Source organism: Cyclopterus lumpus, chromosome 7, assembly GCF_009769545.1.
Source record: "Cyclopterus lumpus isolate fCycLum1 chromosome 7, fCycLum1.pri, whole genome shotgun sequence".
In the NCBI taxonomy this organism is placed as follows: domain Eukaryota; kingdom Metazoa; phylum Chordata; class Actinopteri; order Perciformes; family Cyclopteridae; genus Cyclopterus; species Cyclopterus lumpus.
Window position 1 is genome coordinate 6,931,401 of NC_046972.1, and position 26,951 is coordinate 6,958,351.

General features: G+C 43.4%; 2 protein-coding genes across 2 annotated transcripts; both read left to right on the forward strand.

Annotated features, from left to right (window-relative positions):
* The first annotated feature begins 305 nt into the window (after positions 1 to 305).
* Positions 306 to 17,401, forward strand: gabrd (gamma-aminobutyric acid type A receptor subunit delta). Its single transcript, XM_034537164.1, has 9 exons — positions 306 to 370; positions 8,968 to 9,083; positions 11,106 to 11,173; positions 11,856 to 12,076; positions 13,757 to 13,839; positions 14,026 to 14,163; positions 14,624 to 14,779; positions 15,610 to 15,821; positions 17,078 to 17,401. Exons 1-9 carry the CDS (start codon positions 306 to 308, stop codon positions 17,399 to 17,401), a joined length of 1,383 nt encoding a protein of 460 aa, XP_034393055.1.
* Positions 17,402 to 21,936: 4,535 nt separating this feature from the next.
* LOC117733706 (transmembrane protein 26) lies at positions 21,937 to 26,350 on the forward strand. The gene is made up of 4 exons (XM_034537529.1): positions 21,937 to 22,130; positions 23,754 to 23,898; positions 24,403 to 24,954; positions 26,240 to 26,350. The coding sequence occupies exons 1-4, from the start codon at positions 21,937 to 21,939 to the stop codon at positions 26,348 to 26,350; spliced, it is 1,002 nt and encodes a 333-aa protein (XP_034393420.1).
* Positions 26,351 to 26,951: the final 601 nt, after the last annotated feature.

Here is a 26,951-nt window from a genome sequence, read left to right on the forward strand (position 1 = left end):
GGCTCGTTGTTGCGCTCGGAACCGGGACTTTTGTTTAGATCGGCTCTTGTGCGCTCCTGGACGCGGAGGAACTGGGGAGCATGGCCATGGGGTCACCATCACCATCACCATCACCTCCACCTCCACCACCCTCAGCTGCATCAGCACCAGCGCACTCTACTTTCTCCTCGACGGCGCCGGATCACGAGGAGAGCGCGCTGAAATAAAACTCTTGGCTGTGGCTTTTGTCGTCGATTTCAATCCTGGGAAACTTTTTTTCTTTCTTTCTTATTGTACCCTGAATTATTAACCACAACGCGTGTGGTATGGAGATCCCAACTTTCCTGGCGAGTCTGGTTCTGCTCTTCCTTGGAGGGGATATTTTTACCTGGTGAGATCAGCTTTGCTTTATTATTTCTTATTATTTTTTTTTACTTCTGGCAGGTTATTTCTACTTCGCACCACAGCAAAATAAAATAAATGAATACAAAATAGGTGAATACAAAGTTGATCGGAAAAGGCAAACGACCACTACAAATGAGAATACCATTACGAGGAGATCATTACAATACCAACACCTCTCTGGACGGTACATCACGAGACAATCAACACACATCATACTTTAGAATAATCAACATCATTTAAAGTTTGATCTCCCTTGCGGCGTATCGCCTCCCACGACGTCACCTTATTAATATTAACGTGCGGTTATAACGCTTCCAGTATGCATGTGCACTTCTTCCCACCCACAACCCGAAGTCTGCTTTCTCCTCTGCTTCACCTGCGGGCACATAGAGGACTTGATGACGCTATTTGCATAATGCATATGCATAGAGAGAGGTGGCGTTTTTTAAATTTATTTATTCATTTTTATTTTATTTTATGGAGATTAATTTTATTTGAGGGTGAGTGCGTGCCTGTTCCATCAGGGTCAGATGGTGCCGCCAACATAGACAGAAGCCCAGTTTGGAGAGTTTAAGGAAAGGGAGGGAGTTAACAGATGGACAGCTGCTGTCTCAGACTTGACGCCTCCTGTTTGCTGCACATTAAGCTGAAATGAGTCTTTCAGAGTTAATTTTAGTGCTTTCATCTGTGGATTTATAGTGAGATGAGATTTGCAGGGTAAAATGAAGATCCTATACGTGCTAAGGCAACCTTGAACTTAGTGTGTACATTGGAATTGACCTCTGATTGTCAGCATTGTAAATGACCTTCTCACGCGGCTGTCTTGAATACAAAACAGGTTGCTTTTTGTCAGCTGGCTAAACCAGGTGTGTCCAAACCGCCGTGGCCAGTTTTAGTGCTCCGAACTTTATATACACGTTGAATGGAGGCCTCCACGACACATTCATCTGTGTGCGGTCGGCATGCCCCTCGCGCTCTCATCCATGAGCTTTCACAAGCATCCAATTCTTGGGATAATCAGCATCCACTGCCGAGCCCCAGTCCCCCCCCCCCGAAGCCCATATTCTGGCAAGTGCCTCCACTGAAAAAGGGCAAAGGGTGAAGCTACTTAAGCTTTGGGTGAAATTTGGACAAATCACTTCTATTGTCCCTCTTGGCTGTCCACCAGCAGAGGGAGTAACAGCTATTGTAATTGGCTTTTCCCTGCCCCGAGCCACTGCTGTTATTATTGTTTTGTTCCCAGTACAATGCAGAGTGGAGGCTTTTTCTTGCACCTCATTATGTGTCAGCTCTCTCTCCCTCGCACACACGCACACACACACACACACACACCTACACACACACACACACGCACACACATGCACGCACGTGCACACACACGTTTTGCCTTTGGTGGTTGAAAGTTGCAAACTGTTTCCTTCTCTCGCTCTGAACAGAATGACTCCAGTTCCCTATTTAGCTCCTCATTTATCCATTTCACCAAAGTTGCTTTGCTGAGTTACGCCTCGCCGCCTTTGGTGTGGCGTCATTTTCACGGCTTTTCTTTCCCAGCTGAAGTGTCACCCTTCACAATTCACAGAAAGGGACTCAGAAAAGCACGACAAATACGAGGCGCTGGACAGAAGAGCGTGTAAAAGATTGTTTTGTTACGTCGTTTACTTTTCACCTGGTTTTATATACTTATTTTAAGTCCAACCATGATGTTGGACCCGAATGGAGCGTCATAGTGAGAAAGTGACGTCAAGGGTCCCGACCAAGCGACCAACTGACATGTGTCGTGTTGCACGACTGCAATTTTCAAATCCATAAAATTGTGTGGGGATTGTTAGCAGAAAATGTCACAAAATGTTTGAGGGCACTATAAAGTGCATAAATACAGCGTCACAACAACTGTTGTCTATTGTTGACATAGTCGGGCAAAGCTGCGCATGTTTTTAGTGCATATGAGCGTGCACCAATCCGCTAGCTCGTGGCCGCCGCTCCGCCCCGCCCTCACACAGAGCTCATGACAGGGTTACAGCTGATGTTGTTTGCACTGTTGGCGCCGTCTGCACCGTTAGCTGCGAGCGGCCGGCACTTCATGCTCTCGATTGACCACTTTAGCAGCTTTACACCATTGCTCTGGGCTGTGCACTTCTAGCTGGAAGTTCAAAAAGGTGCAAAAAAAGGCCTATTGGGAAATTAAATCATGCTATTCCAAAGAAATTGAGAACAGAACAATATATTTGTATAATATATACTTGTAATTGCACACGGCAAAACATGAGTTTATAACCAAATTCTATTTTCCTATTTCTAAATCAATTAGCATGTAATCGAATGACCACAAAACTAGCTGATGCAAAAACAAACGAGGCGGCATAATATTCAGGTGATTAATTTTTGGGGCTATCAGTATCGTGTAATGAAACACAAATCAAACCTCAACTCTATCATTCGTAGTCGGCTGTGGATCAGATAGGAAGCATTCACAGTGCACGGAGAGTAGGAGGGTTGAGGGCCAATAGGAGCCCTGCATGAGGGCTGATGTTATTGGATGTTAATAACGTCAACATATTTGATCATCTAGTCTAATCGTAGATGCTAATTCATCTTGCAATATGGACAAGAAAAGCTCAGTCGCATGTTTCAGCTTGCCAGGTAAACAGCCAGAGGAGTTGTGAGACCGTAAACATTTTGTTTGTATGTGGTCATATTATGGTTTAGCAAGATGTGGCAGCAAGATACGTTGCAGCAGGATTTAATCCCAGCTTGTCACGACCTCTCTGATCTGTCACACTTGTCCTTAAAACGGCAAAATGACACAGTGCTCCGAACCAATCTGTGTAAGAGGCTGAGTCAGCGGATAAATGTCTCCTGCTGACCGAAGAGTACATTTCCCAATAACACCGTGATTGGATCATGTTCCTCTGGCTGCATGAACCCAACTCTGCTCCTGCAGCGGGTGGGAGAGGGGGGGGGGGGGGGGGGGGGGGGGGGGGTATACTTGGGGGTATAAATGAAAACTTGATGGATATATTGTATTCCATCGTTAAATGTATACTAGATGTATCAGCATTTGACTAAGTACAATTAATAAATCAAAGATTCAATATTTCACGTCCAAATTCCTGCACGTGTGGAGAATGCTCTGATACAGCATTTTTACCTTAATGTGTGTGTTATTGCAATTCAACAATCATAAACCCCACACAAATGTGTTCACTTTTGCAATATGGGATAAGAAAAGCACAGATTTGAGAAGCACTGCTATTTTCCAACCTGATAAATGACTGAAACAGAACATATTTATTAATTGGACTTTAACCATAGTTTTCACGAGTGGACGCCTTCGATAACTCAATAAGATATTGTTTTAATATGACCAGTTATTCCCTTTAAAGTAGAGCTTCTCAATTAACCAACAACAACTGACAACTACAGAAGAGGAAGAAAGTCATTCAGTAATCTGTTTATCAGCCTCTCGTTTTGTCAGGTGAACACAAGGATGTGGAAATATGTTCTGTATGATTTGCAGTTCATATGAACACAATACTGAAGGTGAGGATTCAAGCCTCTGAAATAATCTTTGAGGATCCTCACTGATCGTAATGTTCGCCCTGCAGCCTTTTGAAAGCACCTGCTGTGCTGTAGATCTCCTCAGTACAGTACAGTACAGTAGACTATGTCCATCCAGCAGACCCCCTGTAGATCTCTGTGTTCGTGAGGAAGGAACGGAGGCCTCGTGGTCAGAGAGAGCAGCCTGTAACTATGGAGAGTCAGTGTTCAGACCCTACACTGCTTAAGTGCCTTTGAGCAGCAGAGGGAGGAGGTGCGGGGACAATTCAGTGCTTCCACTAAAAGCCTCCTGCTGGATTGGAGGCGACGCACTGCATGGAAACAGCAAAAAGAAACACTTCCAAACACAAATATTCTGTTTTCGAATTAGTTTAAATAGGCATACAAGCATTCACATTTGGATTGATCAAATGTATCAGAAATCTTGAACAAAAAAAAGAAATCTCTGACAGCAATCGGGCACTTGCTTATTGGAGATATAATTTCACTTTGACAGCACAAACATAAATATAAGCCCATCAAGAGGTCCTGACTTCTCGTCCCTGGATCCTTCCCATAATGCAACTAACTGACTCTTTTCTTTGGACCCTCCCTGCTCGGTAAATGTCCACGCCCCTAAAACTTTATCAGACTTGGCAAAAACTCTCTGGAGTCACGGAAGACGTTATACTGAATATATAAATACTGAATATATGTGAGAGGAACAAAATGATGGACTCAGCGCACTTTAGTAAAAGTTAGGGAAACATCAGCTTGTATTTGTATTTTGTTTAATATATGTATAAAAAAGTCTCCACACACTATTGTGGGACTCAGGATGCTAACTCTTGATCCATTGGTGCACACTTAGTTTCTGTGCCATGTGTGTGACATTTCATCCACTTTAAATGGAAAAAAAGTTTGGACAAATACAAAAAACTGTTAAAGCCATTTTTCTTTCCCACCCCCCTTGTTCAAACAGCACACTTTCAATCGTTTATCCATTTCCTATTTCCCCATATCTTTTTTTTCAACATTCACAATTTTCCTCATTTTCCTCAGAACATTAAATGCTAGGATCTAGGAAATTTGGATTAAAGAAATAAAGAAAAGTCAAAAGGATTCTTTACCTAATGTTGTCAATTGAGCGGATAGAAAGGTAAAAATGCAATATTCATTCAGTAACACGTCAAATAAATAGTATGCTGCTCCTTGGATTCCTCACATAAATGCAAAACAATATATCCAGAGTGTTAATGTAGTCCATTAAACGATGTGTTTGCTAAAAGAAAACTGTAATGCACACATGCTCGTGCTCAAGTAACTAGCGGTGTGAGTGTAAGAAAGCAATTAGGCTTGTTAGTGCGTGCCTCACACTGCGTTCACAAATAAAAAGAGGCCAAATAGGATAATTAGAACCATGATAGGAGCTTACAACTGAAAGAAATACAGAAGCATATCAACTTTATATCAAAATCTGATGGAAAAATTAGGAAATACAACATTTTATGAAAAACTGAAATGGGAACAGGAACTTGGTGTGAATATTAGGATGTTAGGATGAATGGTCCAATATTTGGAGAATACAATAATCCTCAACATCTGCGCGAACTTGGAGAGAACATTGTTGGAAAAATGTATAATCAGATTCTTTATCACCCTGTAAATTACAAACAAATGTCTGTCTATTGTTCAACCATGTTGCAGTAAATGTGGGGCAGTAAATGTAGACCACTCCATGTATTTTGGCTATGCCCGGGAATTTTACAGTTTTGGGGAAATGTCCATATGGTTATTGTCACAATTCTGGGCTATGACACACAAGTCCTGTCTGTTTCTCTACTTTTGTAACATGGCAACAGACACCGTGTTAGGGGAAGACAGGTGCTGAACATTCTGCTAGCAGCTATTAAAAAGGCTTTTACGAAGAGATGGCACACGATAGAACCGCCATCACAACATGGATGGTTGAAAATCGTGACCGATATGTCTGATATGGAAGTGTTAACTCACAGGATAAGAGCTCAAGAGGAGCAATGTCATGAGAAATGGACGATGTTTACATGTCAACGACAACACAAGATAAGAACACTTGAATGTTTTTGAGAGGGCAGAGCAAACAGACCCTTTTTGTTATTATTTATTTCTCATTTCTGTATATATATATGTGTTCTATCTGTGGTGAAATGACAACAAAAAAAGGAAAGAGGCCATCAATTTAAGAGTGGCTGCTGCTCTTTGTGTTGTTCTTCTCCTCCTGTCTCCTCTCCTCGTCTGTTTAATGTTAGCTCATCAACAGACGGTGCAGATCCAGGCCTTTCGGAGGGACGTTTACAGAAAGGGAAACACACTCGGCGCTGTTTGTCATGGATGGAGGGCTGAGAAAATAGAGGGGTTTACGTTGACTGTTTAGAGGATCTCCACAGAGAGCCCTTGCATGTCTTTCAGCAGCACACAGTGATATCCTATATTTTGGAGAGCTGCGTATGTTGCAGTTCGGCTTTTAAAAAAAATGCATATTCGGGTCGGGAAATCCCAGAGTAAATACTTTCACGTTTTTCTCAAACAATAACATCAATTTAGAAAGTCAGATGAAGTCGGACCTGCTCTTTAGAGAGCAGCGTTTAATTGAAGCAATATGTCTGTGACAATTTAAAATAAATGCCCATTTTGTTAGTTTGTTACAATTATTGTTGGAGAAGCATCAGGGATACTTGTAAGTTTACTAAGCGTTCACATTTGACATCTGCTAAGTATTTTGGATTCAATAAATAAGAAGCGCTTCTGATGTGGTGTATAAGAGGAGAGGAGCAGCAATAGCCAACAGATAAACAGATAAATTCAAAAAGAGATGATATAGGGCTTCCACTGGTCTGTGACATAAAGGGGACACAATGCTACTTTTCTATAATCGGTAAATATAAATACACCTCGTGAAGTCAGGGATTGCAATACTAAGAATCCTGAAAAATGAACACAAACACATTACGATAGGATTGGCCTCCCTCGTCCCTCCATGTGAGGAGGCCTGTTTTAAATGGTGTGCTAATGGACTTCTTAAAGGAAAAGGTCTTTATTTCCATATTTAGAAAGTACCAATTAGTGAAGAAATCCAGGAGTCACGCGGTGATTAATTAATCCGCTCGGTGCTCCCAATTTATTTCAGACATGACAGTGATTGCCAGGCTAAAAATACATCTGCCACGACAACACGGATTCACCAGGGAAAAGTTATTAATGTTTTTTTTTTACTATTTCATGCTGATAATTATTACATGCTTTTCCTTTTTTTGCTGAGGGGGTCAGTTTTCCACGTAGCCGCGGGTGTCATGCTTCGCTCACTAGGATGTCGACTTTCTCCAAATGTCAGCTGAATGGCTTTTCATTGTTGGTCAATAATTACGTCTTCGATCAAGCTCCCATACGGTCCATTTCCCTGTCAATGCCACCCCCGGCCTTTGTTATTTTGAATGTCAGTGAAACCTTTCACTTCATTCACTTCCTTTATCACACGTCAGCCGGCTCTTTCAACTCTGGATGGCAGTTTTAGCTTCTAAAGTCAGATTCTTTGCCACAGATTGTATATGAAAAATATGAATGGGTAATTCTCTGCTCTATTGAGTGACAGCATAGTGTCTCCCATGGCGACGCAACTGACCTGACGTAAACTCAAATACATTAGGGTCCATACTGCAATATTTATCTGCGTGTCATCTTGTTTACAGCCTCTGTTTTAGAATCCAAAACTGCCACCTGGTGGTCTGAGCTGTGCTGCTCTTGTTACATCCTACACGGAGGCAGCGTCTGTCAGACGCAGGCCGTGGGCCCTCTGGGACTCCCCGAGGGCTTCAGGGCTGTTGGGGGGCGTCCTTTTATACGATATACATATAAAAGGACGCCCCCTATATCCTATTATTCAGCTCTCGAGAGGTTAGAGGAATGGGAAAAGCTAAAAGCACTGCTTGAGTCGAGGTGTCGCTGCCCCACACGAGAGACAGCAATATAATAAGGTGCTAACCTAAAAAGCCTTATTAAATGGGGATATGTGGTCTAATGAGGACCCGTCTCGTTTGAATAAAATGGTGGCCGAGCTCCATGGACTGAGGCGCAGCAGGACGCTCCGGCTGAGCTCTGTGAAATCTGAAGCCGCACTGCTAGATTTGGATCAGGCTCCTTGCGGACGCACTCTGGAGACACAAATGAAGGAAAATATGCCAATGTGGCTTCAACCCATGTGGCTTTCATATGCTGGATGCAGGATTATTTGGGAGGATACAAGTGACGGCTAGCGCTTTGTTCTGACATTCAGTGTCAGTAGAATGTGGTCAATCCCATCCAAGAATCCCCAACTAATGAGATGTTTTTTTTTTTTTTATGATAACGCATACTAATTCATTGGTTACATTTTTCATTCGGCTCATTTGAGAGCACGTGCATTGCACTCAATGTGACTTATAGATGCATGGAAATGTGTGCTTTGCGGCATGTTATTGTATAAATTAAAAAAAAAGTATCAATATAAACAGAGAGCTTGCTTTATCCAACTTAAATCTCTTATGAACATGTATGTGAAAATATGTCGAACTATAGTATCCCAATTCAGTAATGAATAATTCAAAAAAGATTTTTAGAGAACATGGATTTGTAGGATACGGCAGAGAGACTTCTTTTATTCTTATACATTTAATAAACATAAAATAAATAAACATGTACATGTTGCTCTGTGCTGGCTGGATGTGTAGATAGGCAATTAGTTACCAACAGTCTGCCTGAACTTTACAATATGTCATTCTGGTGTTAACAGATTGTTTCTGCTTCCCTTACGTGGCAAACCCCCCCACCCCCCCCAAAAAAACTAAACCAATTGTGCATCTTTAAAAGACAAATGAATGATTCTGGGTTAATTTTCTCAAACTAAAGAAAATGTTTGAGATTCTCTTTTTTTTCATTCAGAGGTGTGTTTTGACCTGTGCACGTTCCCGTCTGTATCCTGAGGTAGCTGGACGACGTCTGAAGGCTGCTGTGTTTGCTGTGTGTCTCCTTTAGGGCCATGCTGAGTGACATTGGGGACTATGTAGGTAAAGACATTCAAATATCCTGGTTACCGAACCTGGATGAGTTAATGAAGGGCTATGCCAGAAATTTTCGCCCTGGGATAGGAGGTGAGTATGAGATCTACTGCTCGTGGCGTTGGGTTGCATTTCACCCCCTCACATTTACAGCCATCCTTAGCATCACCCACCTCAAGTTGCAGCAACCCGGGGCGTTCACATTTCATTCTCCAATTCCATTATCCTAGAGAGGTTGTCTCTTCTTTTTTTTCCCCTTCTCGTACGACATTTGAAAACAAAGCCGTATTTACCTTACGCAAATACCGGCTTTGACTCTTCAGTTAGGCGAGTCATTTGTTAAGGACACGAGAAAAAAAAGAAAGAAAACCATCAAGGTGGGGAGAGAGGCTTTGCTTATCGAGGGGCTTATCGGGGGACGATGACGCCCTTCAAGGACGAGAGGGAGACGGGTGGTGCAAAACGACGAGCGCCGCTCTAGAGACGTTGCTAAGAATGGCTGCAAGATGTGAAACATCCAATGACCACAGCGATAGATTTCTCAATCTCACAGCTTAACTCAGCTGAGCAAAAGGTGAAAATGTGGAGCAGGAGCACCGCTTTCACCACAGGCCTATACGCAGAGCACCGTACCACAGCACCACGTGGTGACTGCACTCCTGTTGAACACCGGCTGACAAAGGACAGCTCAAAGGAAGTGGCTGGTGGTGACCGCTGAGGAATCATGTGTGTTATTGGGAGGAGGTCCCTTCATTCAACTCACATCCCATAGCCTTTTATTTCGGAGTTATGTTTGTGTCATTAGACCACAATAAAATACCGATGACTTTTGCACAAATAATGATAATACCAAAAAAGGATTCATAGAAGTGTTTTTGCGTGACTGTAAGAGAATCCACGTTTACGAGTATACGCACAAGTGGCAAAATATCATTTAAGACCAATTATTTTGGTTATGAAAGTACAAAGACTATTTGTTAATCGCATTTTGTTTTGCTTGGGAGACGTTCATAACAGATATTTTATGAATGGATTCTATTTTTTTTATGTCAAAAATCCAAACATGGACACGATTGGATTTGTGTAAATGGAAAACCGTATTTGTGAAACAAACCATTTGTTTGTACTTTACAAAAAGGGTTCACAAGTGCCATTGTATTGTGGAGAACATTTTTACATTACAATCATTTACATAACATTCATGAGGCAGATGCTTTTTGTCCAAAGCGACTTACTGCACTGTTTAATTGCATGGCTCTCAAACAGACACATATAGTGTTCTATGAAAATGAATTGCATCAAACGCATCTATGAATCCGAATGTATTTGTGTAATATTCATGTTATTTATTTTAGGTTTTATGATACAAAAAATGACATTTTAATATGTACCTTTCAGTATATAGTAAGACAAATTTTCCATGTTACTGCTTATGCATTTATTTTAAATGTATTATTAATCACTGGGGGATAATATGTAAAACATGCTTGCTATTGCATCATTTGACACCCTCTAAACTTGTCAGGCTGACAATTGGCATGCAATGAACATGCCATTGTAAATCCTCTCACACTTTACATCCAGTGTATGGCCAACCGAATATGATTTAAAAATGGTTATGGGAAGGTGTTGAATGGTGGGGAATGGTAAAATATGATTCCTTAATGCTCAGTATAAATAGCCTTTCTGCTCTGCATCAGTGAGCTCCCCTGTAGTTTCTGCCCTCTAGCATCCGATCACTGAGGCACACTCCATGCTAATCATATGGCAAACTGTTGAGTGGAAATGCTAGCTAGCGTGCGTGTGTGTGTGTGTGTGTGTGTGTGCGTGTGTGTCAGTATGTGAATGTTGGCAGAAGCTCACTCTGTGCGAGTCCATGAAAGCCCAGTGCTGTTTATGAATGCCCACAGTGTGATGTGCCACTTAGCATGGTTAAACTGGATAATGCTTAATCTCTATGCACTGTAGGAGTGTTTGAGACGTGGGATCATGGTAGGTGGGAGGGGAAACAGATGGGAGATGGAGAGCGGAGGGGACTGATGGGCTCAGAATGAGCAGAAATGGCGTCTGTTTGGAGGCGAGGTTTGCTTTCTATTCTCACTTCTCCGTCCGCAGGTCCACCGGTGAACGTGTCCATGGCCATTGAGGTGGCCAGCATTGACCACATCTCGGAAGCCAACATGGTAACGTACACAGTCGCTTTCTCCTTCCTTCTACACAGAGATTTCCTGACATCCCTTCAACTTCCCCTTTGCGGCACAGATCAAAGATTTGCTATTTGCATAATCCTGAATTATCCCACTTGAGGGTTTCAGAGTACTCAGTGTGAACATGTGTGACACATTGGCTGAGTTGTTAGATAATTCGATACTTTCAGGGATTTTGCATGGTGAGAACCACATCTAGTCGATGCACTTTATGTATGTGACCCTGATTCTTTTACACACAAATAAATATGTTCATGCATTCCAATAAAGGCTCAAAACCAAAGCTGAAAATCAGGCAAAAGGCACAACTGACTACATACAGTAGCTCCAACCTACAACGTTCTGGACTGAGCTCCACCCTCTTGTCACTTCTGGCAAATGTCAAACTCGAGGCTTCAAAGTCCACGAACCAATGGGTGTCGTCACGGTGACGATGTCCACTTCATACGGTGCCGGCGAGAGCCACGAAAGACATTTTTGTTTCATTAAAAAATAAAATATATAAATATATTCTTGTTTCAAAGTGAGTTTTAGAACAACATAATGATTCCTCTTTTTTTCCCCTCCCACTGTAGCGTTAGAGGTGTTTTCTTTCTGTAAAGTTTGTCTCCCCGTGACTCAGCCGCCTGTGTGTTTGTTTGCGTGCTGTTCTTGGCAGGACTACACCATGACCGTGTTCCTGCGGCAGAGCTGGCGCGATGACCGCCTGTCCTACAATCACACCAACAAGACGCTGGGCCTGGACAGTCGATTCGTGGACAAGCTGTGGGTGCCCGACACCTTCATCGTCAACGCCAAATCTGCTTGGTTCCACGATGTCACCGTGGAGAACAAGCTCATTCGCCTTCAGCCCAACGGAGTCATTCTATACAGCAGCCGGTACGAGCGAGCAGATTATCGTCTCCACTCGTCTGACGATCAGACAACACAACCAGCGAGACAGTTTGTATCTGGGTGCTAAGATGTTCTTTTTTAGAAGAGAAAGCTCTCGCTTGTTTCAGATTTTGTTCCCAGACATTTAAGAACACAGACATCTCCTATCATTGGCATGCAAATCCCTCAAGATCCCATCAGACAATGAGTCGTTTCTTTTGGTACTAACTTCATAAGCTTACATGAAGTTCTCGGATATGGTCTGATGTGCATGGACAAGGATGCAGAGAGATGGGGGAGGTAGAGGAATATGGAAAAGGTAAAGTGGGTCCAGGTAAATTATCAAAAGAGCACAATTGGGTGTTACTGTGAGTGTAAAATCCATGAACTTTGAAACAGAATCGTTTTACTGCTATGATGAAAAAAAATAATCCTCCAAACCTAAATGACAAACTATATCCTTTGTCGTTGCCTTTCCAAACCCCGCATATACGTTTTCCTTTCTGCTGCCTGTTGGTAGGATGACAATGTTTATCAAAAAGATTAATATGATGGTTTTCTTCTTAAGGTGTGGAAAAGATTGCAGCCATGATTAAAGAACAACAGCATTGACAGTGGGTAGGAGATAAGAGGCGAATAGCGGTCTCAGGAAGCACAGCTTTACACTTTCCGTGCAACCCCAACCTTCTTTGTAAAAGGTCGCCCATATCTCGTTTTATCTGGCTGAACAAATAACCAATGCTGTTGTTTTTCTGTTTAGTGAAGCTTTTCATTGAAGCTGCTATAATTGATATTTTTACATCAACAACGGATTAATTTACTATGTAATGTAGGAGTGTCCCCAACTAAGAATATATAGTCAAATCTGATTGGTCAAGTCTTGTATATATATATATATATATATATATATATATATATATATATACACACTCATTTGCAACATTCCGGTTTTACCACACCAGACTAAAGAGCTAAAACAATTTGTCTTCTTGACTTGGCATAATAATTAATTTGATAATAGGGCATTATCTCAGGGCCCTGGGACACGATGGGGCAGCAATGTTTGTTGCCTGCAGGTGGGGCGCTGTCGGAAGTAGTGAAGAGAGAGGGAGAGAGGGAGAGAGAAAGAGAGAAAGATAGAGGAGAGAGTGAGAGACAGAGCAGCAAGGCTCAAACATCTGTTTCTATGCGTTTTAGTTTCATTGCCCATAAACGTGTGTATTGGTTCAGCCTAGCTGCTCTCATTAGCATCGTGGCCATGATCCAGCATTTAGCAGCTAAAGTGCCAGATACTCTTCTCAGGAGTTGGTGAAAACCAGAGATAAAAGGAGAGTGAATATTCAATTTGCATTCGTCAGGTGGCCAAAAACACGACTCCAGGTGAATATTAATGTGGCTCTGCGTCTTCTGGATGTGTAAACGAGTAAACGTTTGCTATTTGACTTTATGACATATGTCAGTGTTGTATTTACAGAATAATTTTGTTTTTTAGGTCTTCTCTTAAACTTATTATGATTGCTATAAAGTAGTGAGCTCCTTTTCATCTCAGCTAATAATATACAATGTTGTAGTCTCTGGAAAGAGGTGAATGTGAACGATGTGTTAGTCGAACATGTTGGGTGAGTTGCTAAGAAACAACAGGTGCTGAACATCAAGTCATGATTAACTGGGCTGCTTTGCTCCTAGAATCACTTCAACGGTGGCGTGTGATATGGACCTGACCAAGTACCCCATGGATGAACAGGAGTGTATGCTGGACCTGGAGAGCTGTAAGTCTGGATTCGCATGAACTCTGCTTCTTGCCTCGCACATTCATGATGACATTTTTGCCTTCTTGAATTGTCGTTCTTGCCAATGTAAAGGGACGCCAAGCTTTCTCCATCACGACCTCTACCCTCACATTACTGCATCATTGTGGGTTGGACTGATGACGTGTCTTGTTGTCCTCCGTCTAGATGGCTACTCCTCAGAGGACATTGTGTACCACTGGTCAGATAGTCAGAAACACATCCACGGCCTGGACAAACTGGAGCTCTCCCAGTTCACCATCACGGACTATCGATTTGTCACTGAGATGATGAACTTCAAATCTGGTGAGCATCCATCTAGCTTTGTTTTTCTTGTTGTCGAGGCGCGCTCCAATAGAGCCGGTCCTATAGCTCCTTCCATTTGATCGAGTGCTTTATGCACTATGTACCATATGAGCTTTTCAATTTGGCTTGCCTCTTGCGCTGGAAGACTCAGATTCTTTTTGAAGCAAGATTTCTATTTTAACTTGAAGCACTTCTCTGGTAATATTCTATGCATAGAAGGAATGAATCAAGTCAGGCTTGCTGCTGAGCCAGGCAGGAGGTTTAAGAGATGATAGGAGTTGCTGCTGGGAAAATGTGGCTTTGCAGCACTTCTTTTATGTCTGGCATCTTGGAGCTTTGCCACCAGGGGCACAAGTGAGCACATAGCCATGATGTAGTAACAGTAAAGCAATTATACATTGTGTTAATTTCCTAAACACAGCAAAGCAATTAAACACAGTGTCTGTTTTCTGCTTCCCAGCGGGACGATTTCCGAGGCTCAGCCTCCGCTTTGAGCTGAGACGTAATCGAGGCGTCTACATCATCCAGTCATACATGCCTTCCATCTTACTGGTCGCCATGTCCTGGGTGTCCTTTTGGATCAGCCAAACAGCCGTCCCTGCTCGTGTATCCTTAGGTTGGTAATAGATTGATGAGGTCTGTTTTAACTTTTTTTTAAATGACATTTTAGAAGGTGGAACAAAGTAGCATCTGTAGAAAGGTTAAACCACGCAGTCATGTTTTACTGCACTAAGATGCCGCAGCTCGCTCAGCACTTTCAGTTCTACACAGGCTACACGTTTAAAATCTTGAGTAGATGAATGTGATTAATCGTACTGAACAATATTGACCACTGCAAATGTCAAATGCACGCTGGTTTTGGCAACAGAGAAAAGACAAAGTCAAAATATACTTTTAGTTTTCATGGCAATCTCCCAGGTAGTGAGAAATGTTGCGTACCGTGTGGACTTCTTGTCTCGACAGTAGGAAAGCTCATTAAATGTCCACGTTCATCCTTCGAGGAGCATAATATCCTCAGTAGATTTCATGGCAATATGCCTATTAGATATTTAATGTGTAGAAATTAACATTGGGGCTTGGCATCTGGCCAGATGTTATTGGGATTTATTACTTAAGTGTCACCGAGTGACTGTTCAAGTGCTGTTCCCTTCCAGTATTGCGAGGTTTATGCTTAAACTGTGAAGAAAGTGATGATGATGATGATGATGATGATGATGATAATCATCACTATAATCAGCTCGTGGCTTATTATACAAAATGTAGCAGGCAATATGAATGTTAAATGGCTGCTACAGTCAACATATGTGGTCTGTCGATGAGACAAAGAGCCTGCAGCTATGCTCGCGGCTCTGTGCAGCTGTACTTAGGCACTCTGTTGCAAGAATGGCTAAAAAAAAACTAAAGAATAACCATCATCTGCATGTTGTGCCTGCATTGTTTCCACAGGGATCACAACCGTGCTCACCATGACCACACTGATGGTAAGCGCCCGCTCCTCCCTGCCTCGGGCGTCAGCCATCAAGGCGCTGGACGTCTACTTCTGGATCTGCTACGTGTTTGTGTTCGCGGCACTCATCGAGTACGCCTTCGCTCACTACAACGCTGACTACAGACTCAAAGAGAAGGCCAAGGTGAAGGCCAACAAGCTCAGCTCTGAGGTGAGGAAATCATTCCTGTCATGTACCCCCCATCAGCAGATCACAATGTGGAACTCCGGGGAGGGGAGTGTTGTGAGTAATGAGCACGCCCTTCAAACATAGACCTCTGCCGGCGCATCAAACTCTGGTGCTGACAGGCAACCGTGCCACTGACCTTCAGCAAGACAATGCATCTCTATAGAGCATGATGGGGAACGGGAGAGTTCCCGTCAGGGAGTGACAGTGACTCTCAGCATACTGCCTGTTTGCTTTGCAGTGGATATACATCTTACTGGGGTATACCTTTTAGAATAGGACATCAAATGATAGAATGACGACAAAGACATGACAACATGATTGAAATGAGTGACATTGAAAAGTGATTGGAAATGTGTGGAGACCCAGCATGCATTGTTGATGAGGGTAAAATATCAGGGACTGTAAGAACCTACCAAAAATAGTCGAAACGTAACTACATTTAATCAAGTACTGTCCTTCCATTTGTACTTTACTTGAGTCTTGTAAGTTTACTTTTCACAACAAGTTCTGCTTCTACTCCACTACATTTATCTTGTTGCTAGTTAGTTTACAATATATGATTTTTGCACAGAAAATAAAGAATCTTCCGGCAACTTATTTGAACAATGTTTTAATTTAATTTTTTTACAAAACCATTTGTAACAATTTAAATGTTACAGAGTGCCTTTAGCGTGCTATATTATTAGTTTTACTTGAATAAACCATAGATTTCTTTCAAAATCAAGAGCCTAATCAGCCTTGTTTCAGGAACAGCTCTGAGCAGTTCAGGACTGTAATGTTTTATTGTAAAAATATCTGAAGTGTCCGGGGCTAAATGTTTTTATTTAAAAAAAATGCAGAAAGTTACAAATGCCATGTCCTTTATAGATAAAAAAAAAAGAGCAAAAAAAGTACTTTTATGATAAAGCAAAATAAGTGTGTGAAGTGGTTCAGTAGCGCAGTGCAAGAAATACAAGAGGTGGTTTAACAAAAAGTGTGGGGCGTTCTACTGTTAACTATTGGGGAACGTAATAATACAAATAGTGGCTAATGTAATTCTCAAAATATAAAACAAAAATGTTACTCCCTCTCTTTTATCTCTTGACATTCATCAGGGTTTATAAATCTTATCTGGATTCTCCACAACTAGTCCATCAGTAGATTGGCGAAGTAACACGTTTGTAGAATATTGGATGCTTAACGACTCCAAACTGTTCTCTCTCTCTCTCTCTCTCTCTCTCTCTCTCCCCCCCCCACAGTCCATTGTGAAGAATGGCAAACAGGCTATGGTTCTGTTTTCCCTGTCGGTCACCGGCATGAACCAGGGCGTGATGATTTCCAACCGCCACGGGCGGCCACAGCGCTCCAGCAGCGAAATCCCCGGGGAGGGCGGCAGCGAGGAGGCCGAGCCGAGGAGGAGAAGGTCCAGGCAGCCGGAGGAGTGCACGGAGGAGAAGAAATGCTGTTCCAACTGCGCGTGCAAGCCCATTGACGCCGACACCATCGACATCTACGCCAGGGCCGTGTTCCCCTTCACCTTCGCCGTGGTGAACGTGATCTACTGGGTGGCGTACACCATGTGAAGAGGAGGCAGCAGGTCTGAGCGAATGGCCGCCACCCAGGGCTGTATATAAGAAACTGCTGGAGTTGGGCCTCTTCAATGCTGGCAGACTGGTGCAGCTAAAATATACTGCGCCCCTCAGTAACAAAAATTAAGAAAACTTCAGAAGAAATGAAGTGTTATGGCCTGTGCATATGGAAAATGTGGTAGTAATGGAAGTAGTTTAAAAAGTGTTTACAGGACTTCATGAATTCAAATAGAAATACAGAAATGTGCAGTATAAATGCAAAGGACTGTGTTGCCTGTTGGAGGTTTACATAAACCGTGAGCTCAGTTTAGCCCCGACAGTCCAGATCCACACACACGTCATGCTGTTATACGACGTCAACACGGGACACCGAGACAACACATTCTGCTCCAACACCTGCAGTACCGACCACGAGCTGAACACAAATAAGCATAGTCGGCTTAACTAACTCAAAAGCAACAATCTGGAGTGAACCGCCTGTTATCTCGAAAAAGCAAACGCGCCGCCCAAACTAGAAAGGATAACAAGATGAGGTGTACTACTATTCTGCATGGCTGACAGCTCACTCACCCTCCTCCCGCACCATTGCCACCCCCACCCTCCCCCCTCTTCCTCTCCCGCCTTTGGTCCTCCACCCATTTTCTTTACAATTCATTTTTTTTGTTCAGGACACCGTCTGGGGTGTCTTATCTCCCTCGGCCAGTTCTGCCTTTTTTCCTCACCATTAAAGGACTTCTTCCACTACAGTACCTGTGTGTGTGTGTGTGTGTGTGTGTGTGTGTCTCTCTCTTTCTTCAAATGGTCACTTGAATCTAAAATCCAAATGGTTGTTGAGTGTGATTAAAAGAATAGAAATGCTGAAATCCCTTGTGGGAGATTTGTCAATGCAAAAAACAAATTGGCCACAGTGAATATTATTATAAGGCTCTAATTTGAGGGATTATGAATACATGACTTGCAACTGACAGAGGTCAAGTTTGTGCTCTGATGAATATTTTCAGACTCTTGTGCGTCCTTTGCATGAACTTGGAAATGGATTTCAGGGACGTTCGTGATGAGAGAGCACACTGTTTCCCAGTCAAAGAATGACCCAGCTTTCAACATCACAGTATCGCCTTAATGCGCTCTCATTCTTGTCTTACCGCATTCAAATTGGATCCAATTAGAAGATATTGTATAATACATCTTCACCAAATATATAAGTGTTATGCTATTTTGCAGCCAAAATGTAGAGTTTCTCTGACAACCATGAAGACAAAGGTCACAGCAAACGTCTGATATTTCTTGTCTACAGGGGACACTTTTCATTACCTGATGTGTCTCGAGAGGAAAGGTCAAAGGGTCACCAAAAGCATTAGGATTCATTCACTGGGGACTATTAATATTCACCTCTAATGCCATGGTTAGTTCTCACAATGGATTTTCATAAAAATGGACTTGGTGAAAGGAAAATCCTGACCTAACAATGGGACTAAAGAAAAGGTCAGGGGCTCTGCACAAAAACATCCCAACAGGAGTCTGATGGCTGAAAAACAAGCAACTGCAATACAGAAATACCAAAGATATGTCTGAGGACATTTAGAAACACATGACACCATGCAGTGTCTCTTTGGCCCAAACGTACTCATGTATAGGTGTTAGCTGTGACTACACACACCAGATGTGTGTTGCGATGCCGTGACCCCGACTGATCTTGAAACTTTCCTCTGTAACTTTTCTCGACACACACACACACACACACACACACACACACACACACACACACACACACACACACACACACACACACACACACACACACACACACACACACCTCCCCTGTACGTCTCGTCTCCGTATGTTTACACATTGGAGGCATAATGCCTCAAGATGAAATGTGAACATTTTCAGCTCTCACTGCCTCAATGCGCACGACACGGAACAAATACTCGTCTGTTCATTGACATCAAGTGCACTCATGCCGCCTCTAAAATCGGCCTTCCATTCAGTTTGGACACACCTACAAGCTTGGGCAGGGAAGTTGATTATAACAATTATACAACAGAAAAAAAACCAGCCCCATGCGTCGCCAACTCTTTTCAAATGGAAGTAGCACGAGCTCCAAAAGTAAAAACTAAATCCTCAGAGAAAGTCCCCAGTTGGCCACACAGACGGGCCCGTCCCTTAAAGACTGAGGTGTCAGCGATAGGTTTCGACAGCTTGGCAGGCTAATCCAAAAATGGGCAGAGAATATATCTGATGTGGGCCCCAATGGCACAGCAGCTGGCCACCTGGTACATCACTCAAAGTGGCAACGCTCTCAATTATGCCTCACTTTAAGCCTTAATATAATTTAAACCTGTAAGTTAATACAATAAAAATGAACCCCCCGTAGTCCATGGCAACTGTACGAACTGACGAATTAGCTGAAGAGAACAAAACCGAATGTCCACTCACTCTTATAGTGACTGCTCAGGGGGACGTCGGCGTCTCCAATACCTCTTGTTGCTCCCTGTTTTTGTGCTCCATGAGAAAAGTGGCCATGGAGCGAGGCTCTTATCAGGGGCAAACAGCGCCGAGGCAGCACAGGCATGGGTGGGATCGGGGCAGGGCTGGGTGCTCTCTGAACAGGGAGCGCGACAGGCCGGCTTCTCCCAGGGAGATAACTTTGTTCTGGGCCAGGAGAGATGACATCATGACGGATGGCGATGAAGATGTGGGCGCAGGGGGCAGGAAACGCTATCTCCTACTATGGCACCGAGGGGACGGAGACACACACACATACACTTGTGGGACACACTAATGCTCACTGACACTCCAGTGGACAGCAGTCACACACACACACACACACACACATACCATTGACTTGTCTACACATCCAGAGGTGTCATTTAAAAAGGCCAAACCGGTCAGAGTGCGTGACTGTTCTTCTTCTGCTGCAGCGACCGACAACTTTTGGGAAATACACTGAAGGAACTCAACCAATCTCAGCGAGGAATCCATCTTACACTGTAGGTACTGCACCATACATATGGCATGAATTCCCTTCAGGGTACATTGACCTGTCAAAACGGCCGTCATAACAAAATTAATTTGTGAAGTCTTTGTAAACAAAAAGAAACAAAATATAACTAATATATTTAGTTATTTAACATAGTCCTGACGCCAGACTTTCACTAACTTGTGCTTTTGGCTTTTAGAAAGCTGTGACTCTTTTATGACTAACATCTCATCACTGTGAAAATCACGTATCTCCATCTGTGGCGAATGCTCTATTGTGGGTGCCAGACCCGTCCTTTAGAAACTACATTTATATACAGTATCAGCCACACAGGGAACGTAATGCCGACTGGATGACGTTTTGTTGTCACATGACGCGCACATGTTGTTATTGAAAGTATCTGGTAACAAAAAAACCTTTATTAACGGCTTGCTAACGTTTGTAACGGCACAGAGAGAAAGAGATCTTTCACAACCTGGCAACGCAAAGTTGTTCCTATTGATGGTCTGTGCTTCATCTGCAGTGTTAGTAAATTATTTTTTTAACCACTAAAAAAAGTCTCCAAATATAAATCTTGTTACAAAGTGTGCCTTATTAGAAAGTAGCATTACAAAAACATTTTTGATGTTGCATTTTGTCTTAATTACACGATGACAGTTCAGAAACAAACAGGAAACATAGGGGGACAAGAGAAGGATATGAAAAGGTCCCTGGACGGCATTTTAACTGGATTAAGCGGTTTGCATTTTAACCCCTTTCAAGTCCTCAAGTAATCATAATAATCAACAGATCCAGAGATCAGATTTAAGCAAACCCATGCAAAGCCTCCTGGAGTTATTTAATTTGGACTCCAGATCGCTTTCTCTGACTTGCTTATTAATCACTGCTTGCTTTGAATTCCCCCAAAGATCAGAAGCTTTTATCCTAAGCTGACTAATTGACAGCGAGGACTGTTTGCACACAAACAACTTGAAATAGTCATTGATAAGGAAATCTCAATTTGGGGCGTACAGCGTGTAATGATGCAGGCGGTTACTTAACTGTTTACTACATTTCCGTGGTTGGTTTGTTTTTTTGGCTGCCTGGTTGACAATTCTGTGTGAGTTTATTGCTTGAATTTATTGCAAAATGCAATCAAATTAAACTGGCCTTTTTGGAAATTTGCAATTCTATATAAGTGTCTTGCAGTTAAACTATATGAGATTCAAAAGAACATAAAGACCTTTATTGTTGCAACTTTTCAGACATTGTAAACTAAGGTTTTGTTAAAGTTGTACAAAAATACTGGCAAAACCTCAGCTTTCATTAATCTTGAAAAAATGATCTGTTTCAAAGCAAATGTGGTATATAAATAGTCATTTAATATACTTAATATGTTCTTGTGTCTGACATACTGTAAATTAGTGGACGTCAGTGGGCCAGGCAGTATTAAACAATACCAAACAATCAGTAAATGAAGGGAAGAAGAAAATCCAAGGAGGATTTACAACACTTGTATTTTGGTTTCCACAATGAAACGGTCTTCTCTACAGGTCGTCTGTTGCCCACGATGTGCCGGCTCCTGAACTTCCTGCTGGCTCTGCTGAGCCGCTTCCTGTTCGCGTTGCACGGGGCGGTGACGGTGTGGCGCGTGGTGGCCGTTAAAGAGGAGCCCCTCTATTGGCTGCTGCTGACGGGCGTCGCTCTGCTGGGCGTGGAAATGGCCGTCACTCTGAAGTGCACCCGAAACGCAGAGTGGAAATGGTAACATTTAGGCCACAACAGTGTTCATGTCAGGACTAGGCTGACATTTTTGGGCTAAAATTGGACCTTTTCTCAAAAAGTGCATCGTCTGCAGCCAATGCTGACACTCTGCGAGGCTGTAGCCTATATTAGCTAAATGCCAACGCCAGTTTAGCTTCATTATTGTCATAATTGTTAGCACATTACAATCTGCTTATTGGCACTTAACACAAAGTGCAGCTTGGGCTGACGAGATGACGATGGTTTTGAATGTTTTGAACAGATTAAAAAATTTATTCAATTCTCTGCACTCTATAAATGACTCTCGAAAAAATGATCATCCCTCGAGCCACAGCACGCATCGATTGCAGACACTGACACCACAATGTTAATAATAATATTCTGATCCAATCTTACCAACCTGCAAAGCAGCTCCAATAGATGCGTATATTCAGCAGTTTAGTATTGCACTTCCATAAAGTTGTGGGACTCACAAGAGACAAATAAAAAAAAGCGAGTCCGAAATATCTTGACTAAGTATGGATCAAGTTCCCGAAAACGCTGGATCCTCCATTTCCCATAATGCAACTCGATTGTGTCTCTTTGCGAGGCCGCCCCTGCCTGGTAAATTAAGCCAAATGAACCCTGACGACATCTCCAGGGGGGGGAAATGAAACAAAAGGGACACAGAAGACATTGTATACCTGTTTTCAGAGACTGAATTTGATATTCATAAAAAAGGATCCGCATCTGATATGATAAACAAAATACCTTTTTAGACTAAATTAGCGCATTCAAACCATCTTTTGCTCTTTCCTAAAGCGGTGACATGAGGATGGAGGTGTTGTGCGCAGGACTTTGTAAACCTGTTTTTTTGAGGGAGAGTAAATAACTTCTGAACATTTTACAACCCATCTGCTCCGGGTGGTGAGAGGCAGCTTGTGTACGGCCTGTAATATTCTCTGCCACTAAATCCTCTGTTATCCTCTGCAGCTCTCCCTCTCTTTCTCTGTCTATCAAAAACGAATCTATTCCTCCGCGCTGCTATTGCTCTGTGTTTCACTGAGCTTATGTTCTGATCCTGCCATCACGTCTCTGTCACAATCTCTCCTTTCCAGTGGCGGAAAGAAAAAAAATGTCCGCTGCTGGCTCAAGCCGTTTCTGTCCAGCTGGATTAAAAAATAATATATATATATATATATATTTGGCTTGAGTAAACATAAACTGACACCGACCTCTATTACGCGAGTCTCCAAAGGATATGAGCATTTAGTGTCACACCTCATTCAACATCAAGCTGCGTCTCATTCAAAAGCTGTAGCTCTGTGACACAGACGGGTGAACATCCACAGACGCAAGCTTTCTTCAGGCCTCTCTCTTCCTGGCTGAGTCTTACTTTGAAGTTCTCTCCTCGTGGAGGAAGGCTTTGCACTGTCAAGAGGGATTTGCATATATGATGAGAATAAATGCGTCTGAAATTCGATGCTTCTTTTGGAGAAAAAAAAAGGGACTCTTTCTTCTTAAGCGGGTGGCAAATAAAATTAAAAAAAACGGAATGTCCCTAAAAAAAATACCCCCCCCCCCCCCCCCCCCCCCCCCCTTTCCCCTGATCACCCTCCCTCTCCTTTGGTGGCCCTCTTTTAGGTTCTCCCCCATGGTTTTCCTCTACCTCAGTACTGTCATCCCGTCCATTTGGTTCCTGGAGCTGAGCCTGCTGCAGTCCAAGCTGCCTGTCAACAATTCCTCAGGCCCCGAGCTTCATTTGCTGGCTCGCATCCCGATCACAGAGGTAGGCGCCACACCACAAAACTGCCCTCCACGCAGCCACATTAAAGCTACACCTGATATCAGATAAGATTTAAATCTAACAAAGTGTGTGGATAAACTGTTAGTTGCAGGAAATGTGTAATTGACACAGTGAGATGAAGTCCATATAGGCTCCTGCTCGCAAAACTCTCAGATCTCTTAGTGCAGTTTCTTTCATGTAGGATTTGGGAACTTTTTTGCCCCTTGGCTGTGCTTGAGGCTGGGTGGCAGCTACTGAAAGTGGAAGACGTAGTGTTTCGGTAATGTTGAGAACTGTCAAGCGGTGCTGTAAGGATAAACTAAATTACATACCACATACCGAGATTGAAAATAATAATATCTCCGTGGATGATTGGAAGTGCAATATCAGGGAAAGCCAAATGAGAGTCCAAAGGAAAGTGCTATGTAACACAAACTGTGAAAAATGAACTGTCGAACTTGAGGAACGCCTCTGTCGTAACCAGACGTTGCTGTTTCCTTCACCCAGGCCATCGTGGAGCTGGACCCGGAGAACTGGGTAGCTGGCCTGGAGCAGACAATGCTCATAGTGTTGGTTCTGGGACGCTGGCTGATGCCCAAGGGGGACATGTCCCGTGACCAGCTCTCCCAGCTCCTCATGGTCTATGTGGGACTGGGCGCCGACATCCTGGACATCTTTGACACCTTCAAAGAACCCGAGGTCAAAACCAACCAAACCGTTGTCTACATGGGCCTGGGCCTCTTCTCTTGGGCGCTCATGCAGTTCCCTCTGGTGCTGACCCAGACACAACTCCCAGAGGCTGAGCCTCCGCAGAAGAGTGCGGCTGACCTCACCGGCCGCCCCGCGGCTCCGCTGTCGCCTGCCTCCTGCTGCTCCAGCGAAGTGTGGAGCCTGCTGCTCACCGTGGGACTCCAAGATGGCCCGTTTCTGGTTTACCGGCTCTACCTCATGGTGCGAGAGCAGGTGCTCAACCAGCTCATGATCTTCTTCACCTGCAAGAACATCCTCATCGTCCTCTTGGAGCTTTACAGGATCTTTGTGGTGCAGTGCGCGCAGCGGGTTGGGGAATCGGGGTCGGGGAGGTGTTCTGCTTTGGTGCTCCGGTGTCAAACCCATGGGGGTAGGGTAGAGGAGGATGATGATGATGAGGAGGAGGAGGATGAGGAGGCAGCAGGCGGAGAGGAGCAGAGCTGTTGTGCAGACACAGAGAGAGGCACTAAGAGGGAGGAAGATCAGAAAGGTGCCCAGGTATAGAAAGGCTCAAAATGCTGTGAGGCACAGCTTTAGTCCTTAGGGGGGTTGGGGGCTGTTCGCGGGGGAAGATGCCTTTCACACACCAAGAGAAAAGTCGAACCCATCTGCCATCTCTTGCATCGCAGCCTCGCCCAGAGACAGTCTCGGCTCTCTGGAGGTTCAGCGACTAGAAATAGACCACGAGAGAAGAGAATGGGTCCCCACTGAAAAGATCAGAGAGGAATTTATGCAACCCCCTTTGATAAGTCAGAGGAGGTTTCTCCGCTGAGGAAAACTAGTTCCACAAGTTCAACACTAACTGTCAATCTCTTTGATACATGAGACAATTTTACAAGATGTCTGGAACCAAATCGCATTGCTTTATGCAATCTACAACAGCTTGTCATTACGTAGTGCATGTGAGTTTTCTTATATAAAACGATTGTCGTGATGATGGCTTTGACAGGAGACAGTATGGATTGTGCTAATATGGCAGGGTAAGAGGATCACAACATGCCTTGCTTAATTAATAATCTTTTTTCCAATAAAGATGTTTCGGAAAAAGCAATATGCTCTTTGTTTTTTTTCTTCTTGTTTTTAAATTTTTTTTTTTTAACTCTGATCACCATGAGATGGCAGTGTTGCCAAGTCAACCAAAGCGCCACACACATGTACAGTGTTCACTCGAACATGCCTCGTACATAGACAGAGAACAACAAACCCGTGAGACAACAACCCCGTAGCACCGTTGCAGAGTTGAACTTCCTCGTTTGTTGGTTTCATGCATGGACATCCTCTCCGTGATACCTCTCCTCTGATTCAATGAAGAAGTAAGGCATTTGATAAATTCAAGTCACCTTACGGCCGTGGCTGTGAAATGAATAGTCAGATAAAGGCAATCTCGACACACCTCAAACAGTATCACAAGTAGGAGGAGAGTGAAGAGGTTTGTTTCATTTTCCAAGGTTCACTTCCCCCTCGAGCACAATCAATCCTGTTTGAGAGCTCTGTGCAGTTTACAAAAGAATTATGTCTGAAAAAGCACACTCGTGATTATGTGGGAGTTGTTTGAGTTTAACAGGATTCGCTCTCACTTTCTCTCTTCCGAGAGATGACAGGTGCTTTTGAGATCCGCTGCTCCGCAGCCCATAAAAACGGGAGGCTCTTTTTCGAGAGCCCACGAGGACCCAGAGACATTCAAGCCGAGGCTCTGGGCTCCTGAGGCTTCCAGCTACTTCAGAGTGGGGACAAGCAGCCGGAGCACAATCAAAGCCTCCCCGTCTCGCCGTCTCCTCGATCCAGACAAAACCTCTCCTCTGAAACGAGGGCCAATTCAAACACAGGCCTTTCCCGTGCTGCCCTGTATCTGTGTCCATCAAATTGCTGCTCCTTCACCTTTCACCTGCAAAGTAGCGGCCGAGGCTCTTTGTTTTCACTCAGCTCTCAATGAAAGAAAGGCAGAAACATGAAGAGAAAGGGGGAATCATTTTTTATTTTATTTTTTTGTGTCTGTGTGTGTGTGTTTTCTCCCTTTTGTTGTACGTGCTTGATCATGAAAATGCATAGGATATGATTGAGAGTTTTCTGAATCGACGACCGTCGCGGGCTTCTTGCAGAAGACTTTCTGGAGGGCACTACTTTATTTCCTCTGTTTCATCTTTGTGGCGGCACTTTGGCCTAAATTATTGATGGTGGAGCCAACTTCTCACAGAAAGAGGAGAACAATTAATGAGAGTCCACCATTGAGATGTTGATTCTTCCAATGACATAATGCGATCATGGGCTCCTGGAGTGCAGGCTAATGCCCAATTCACAAAGTCACT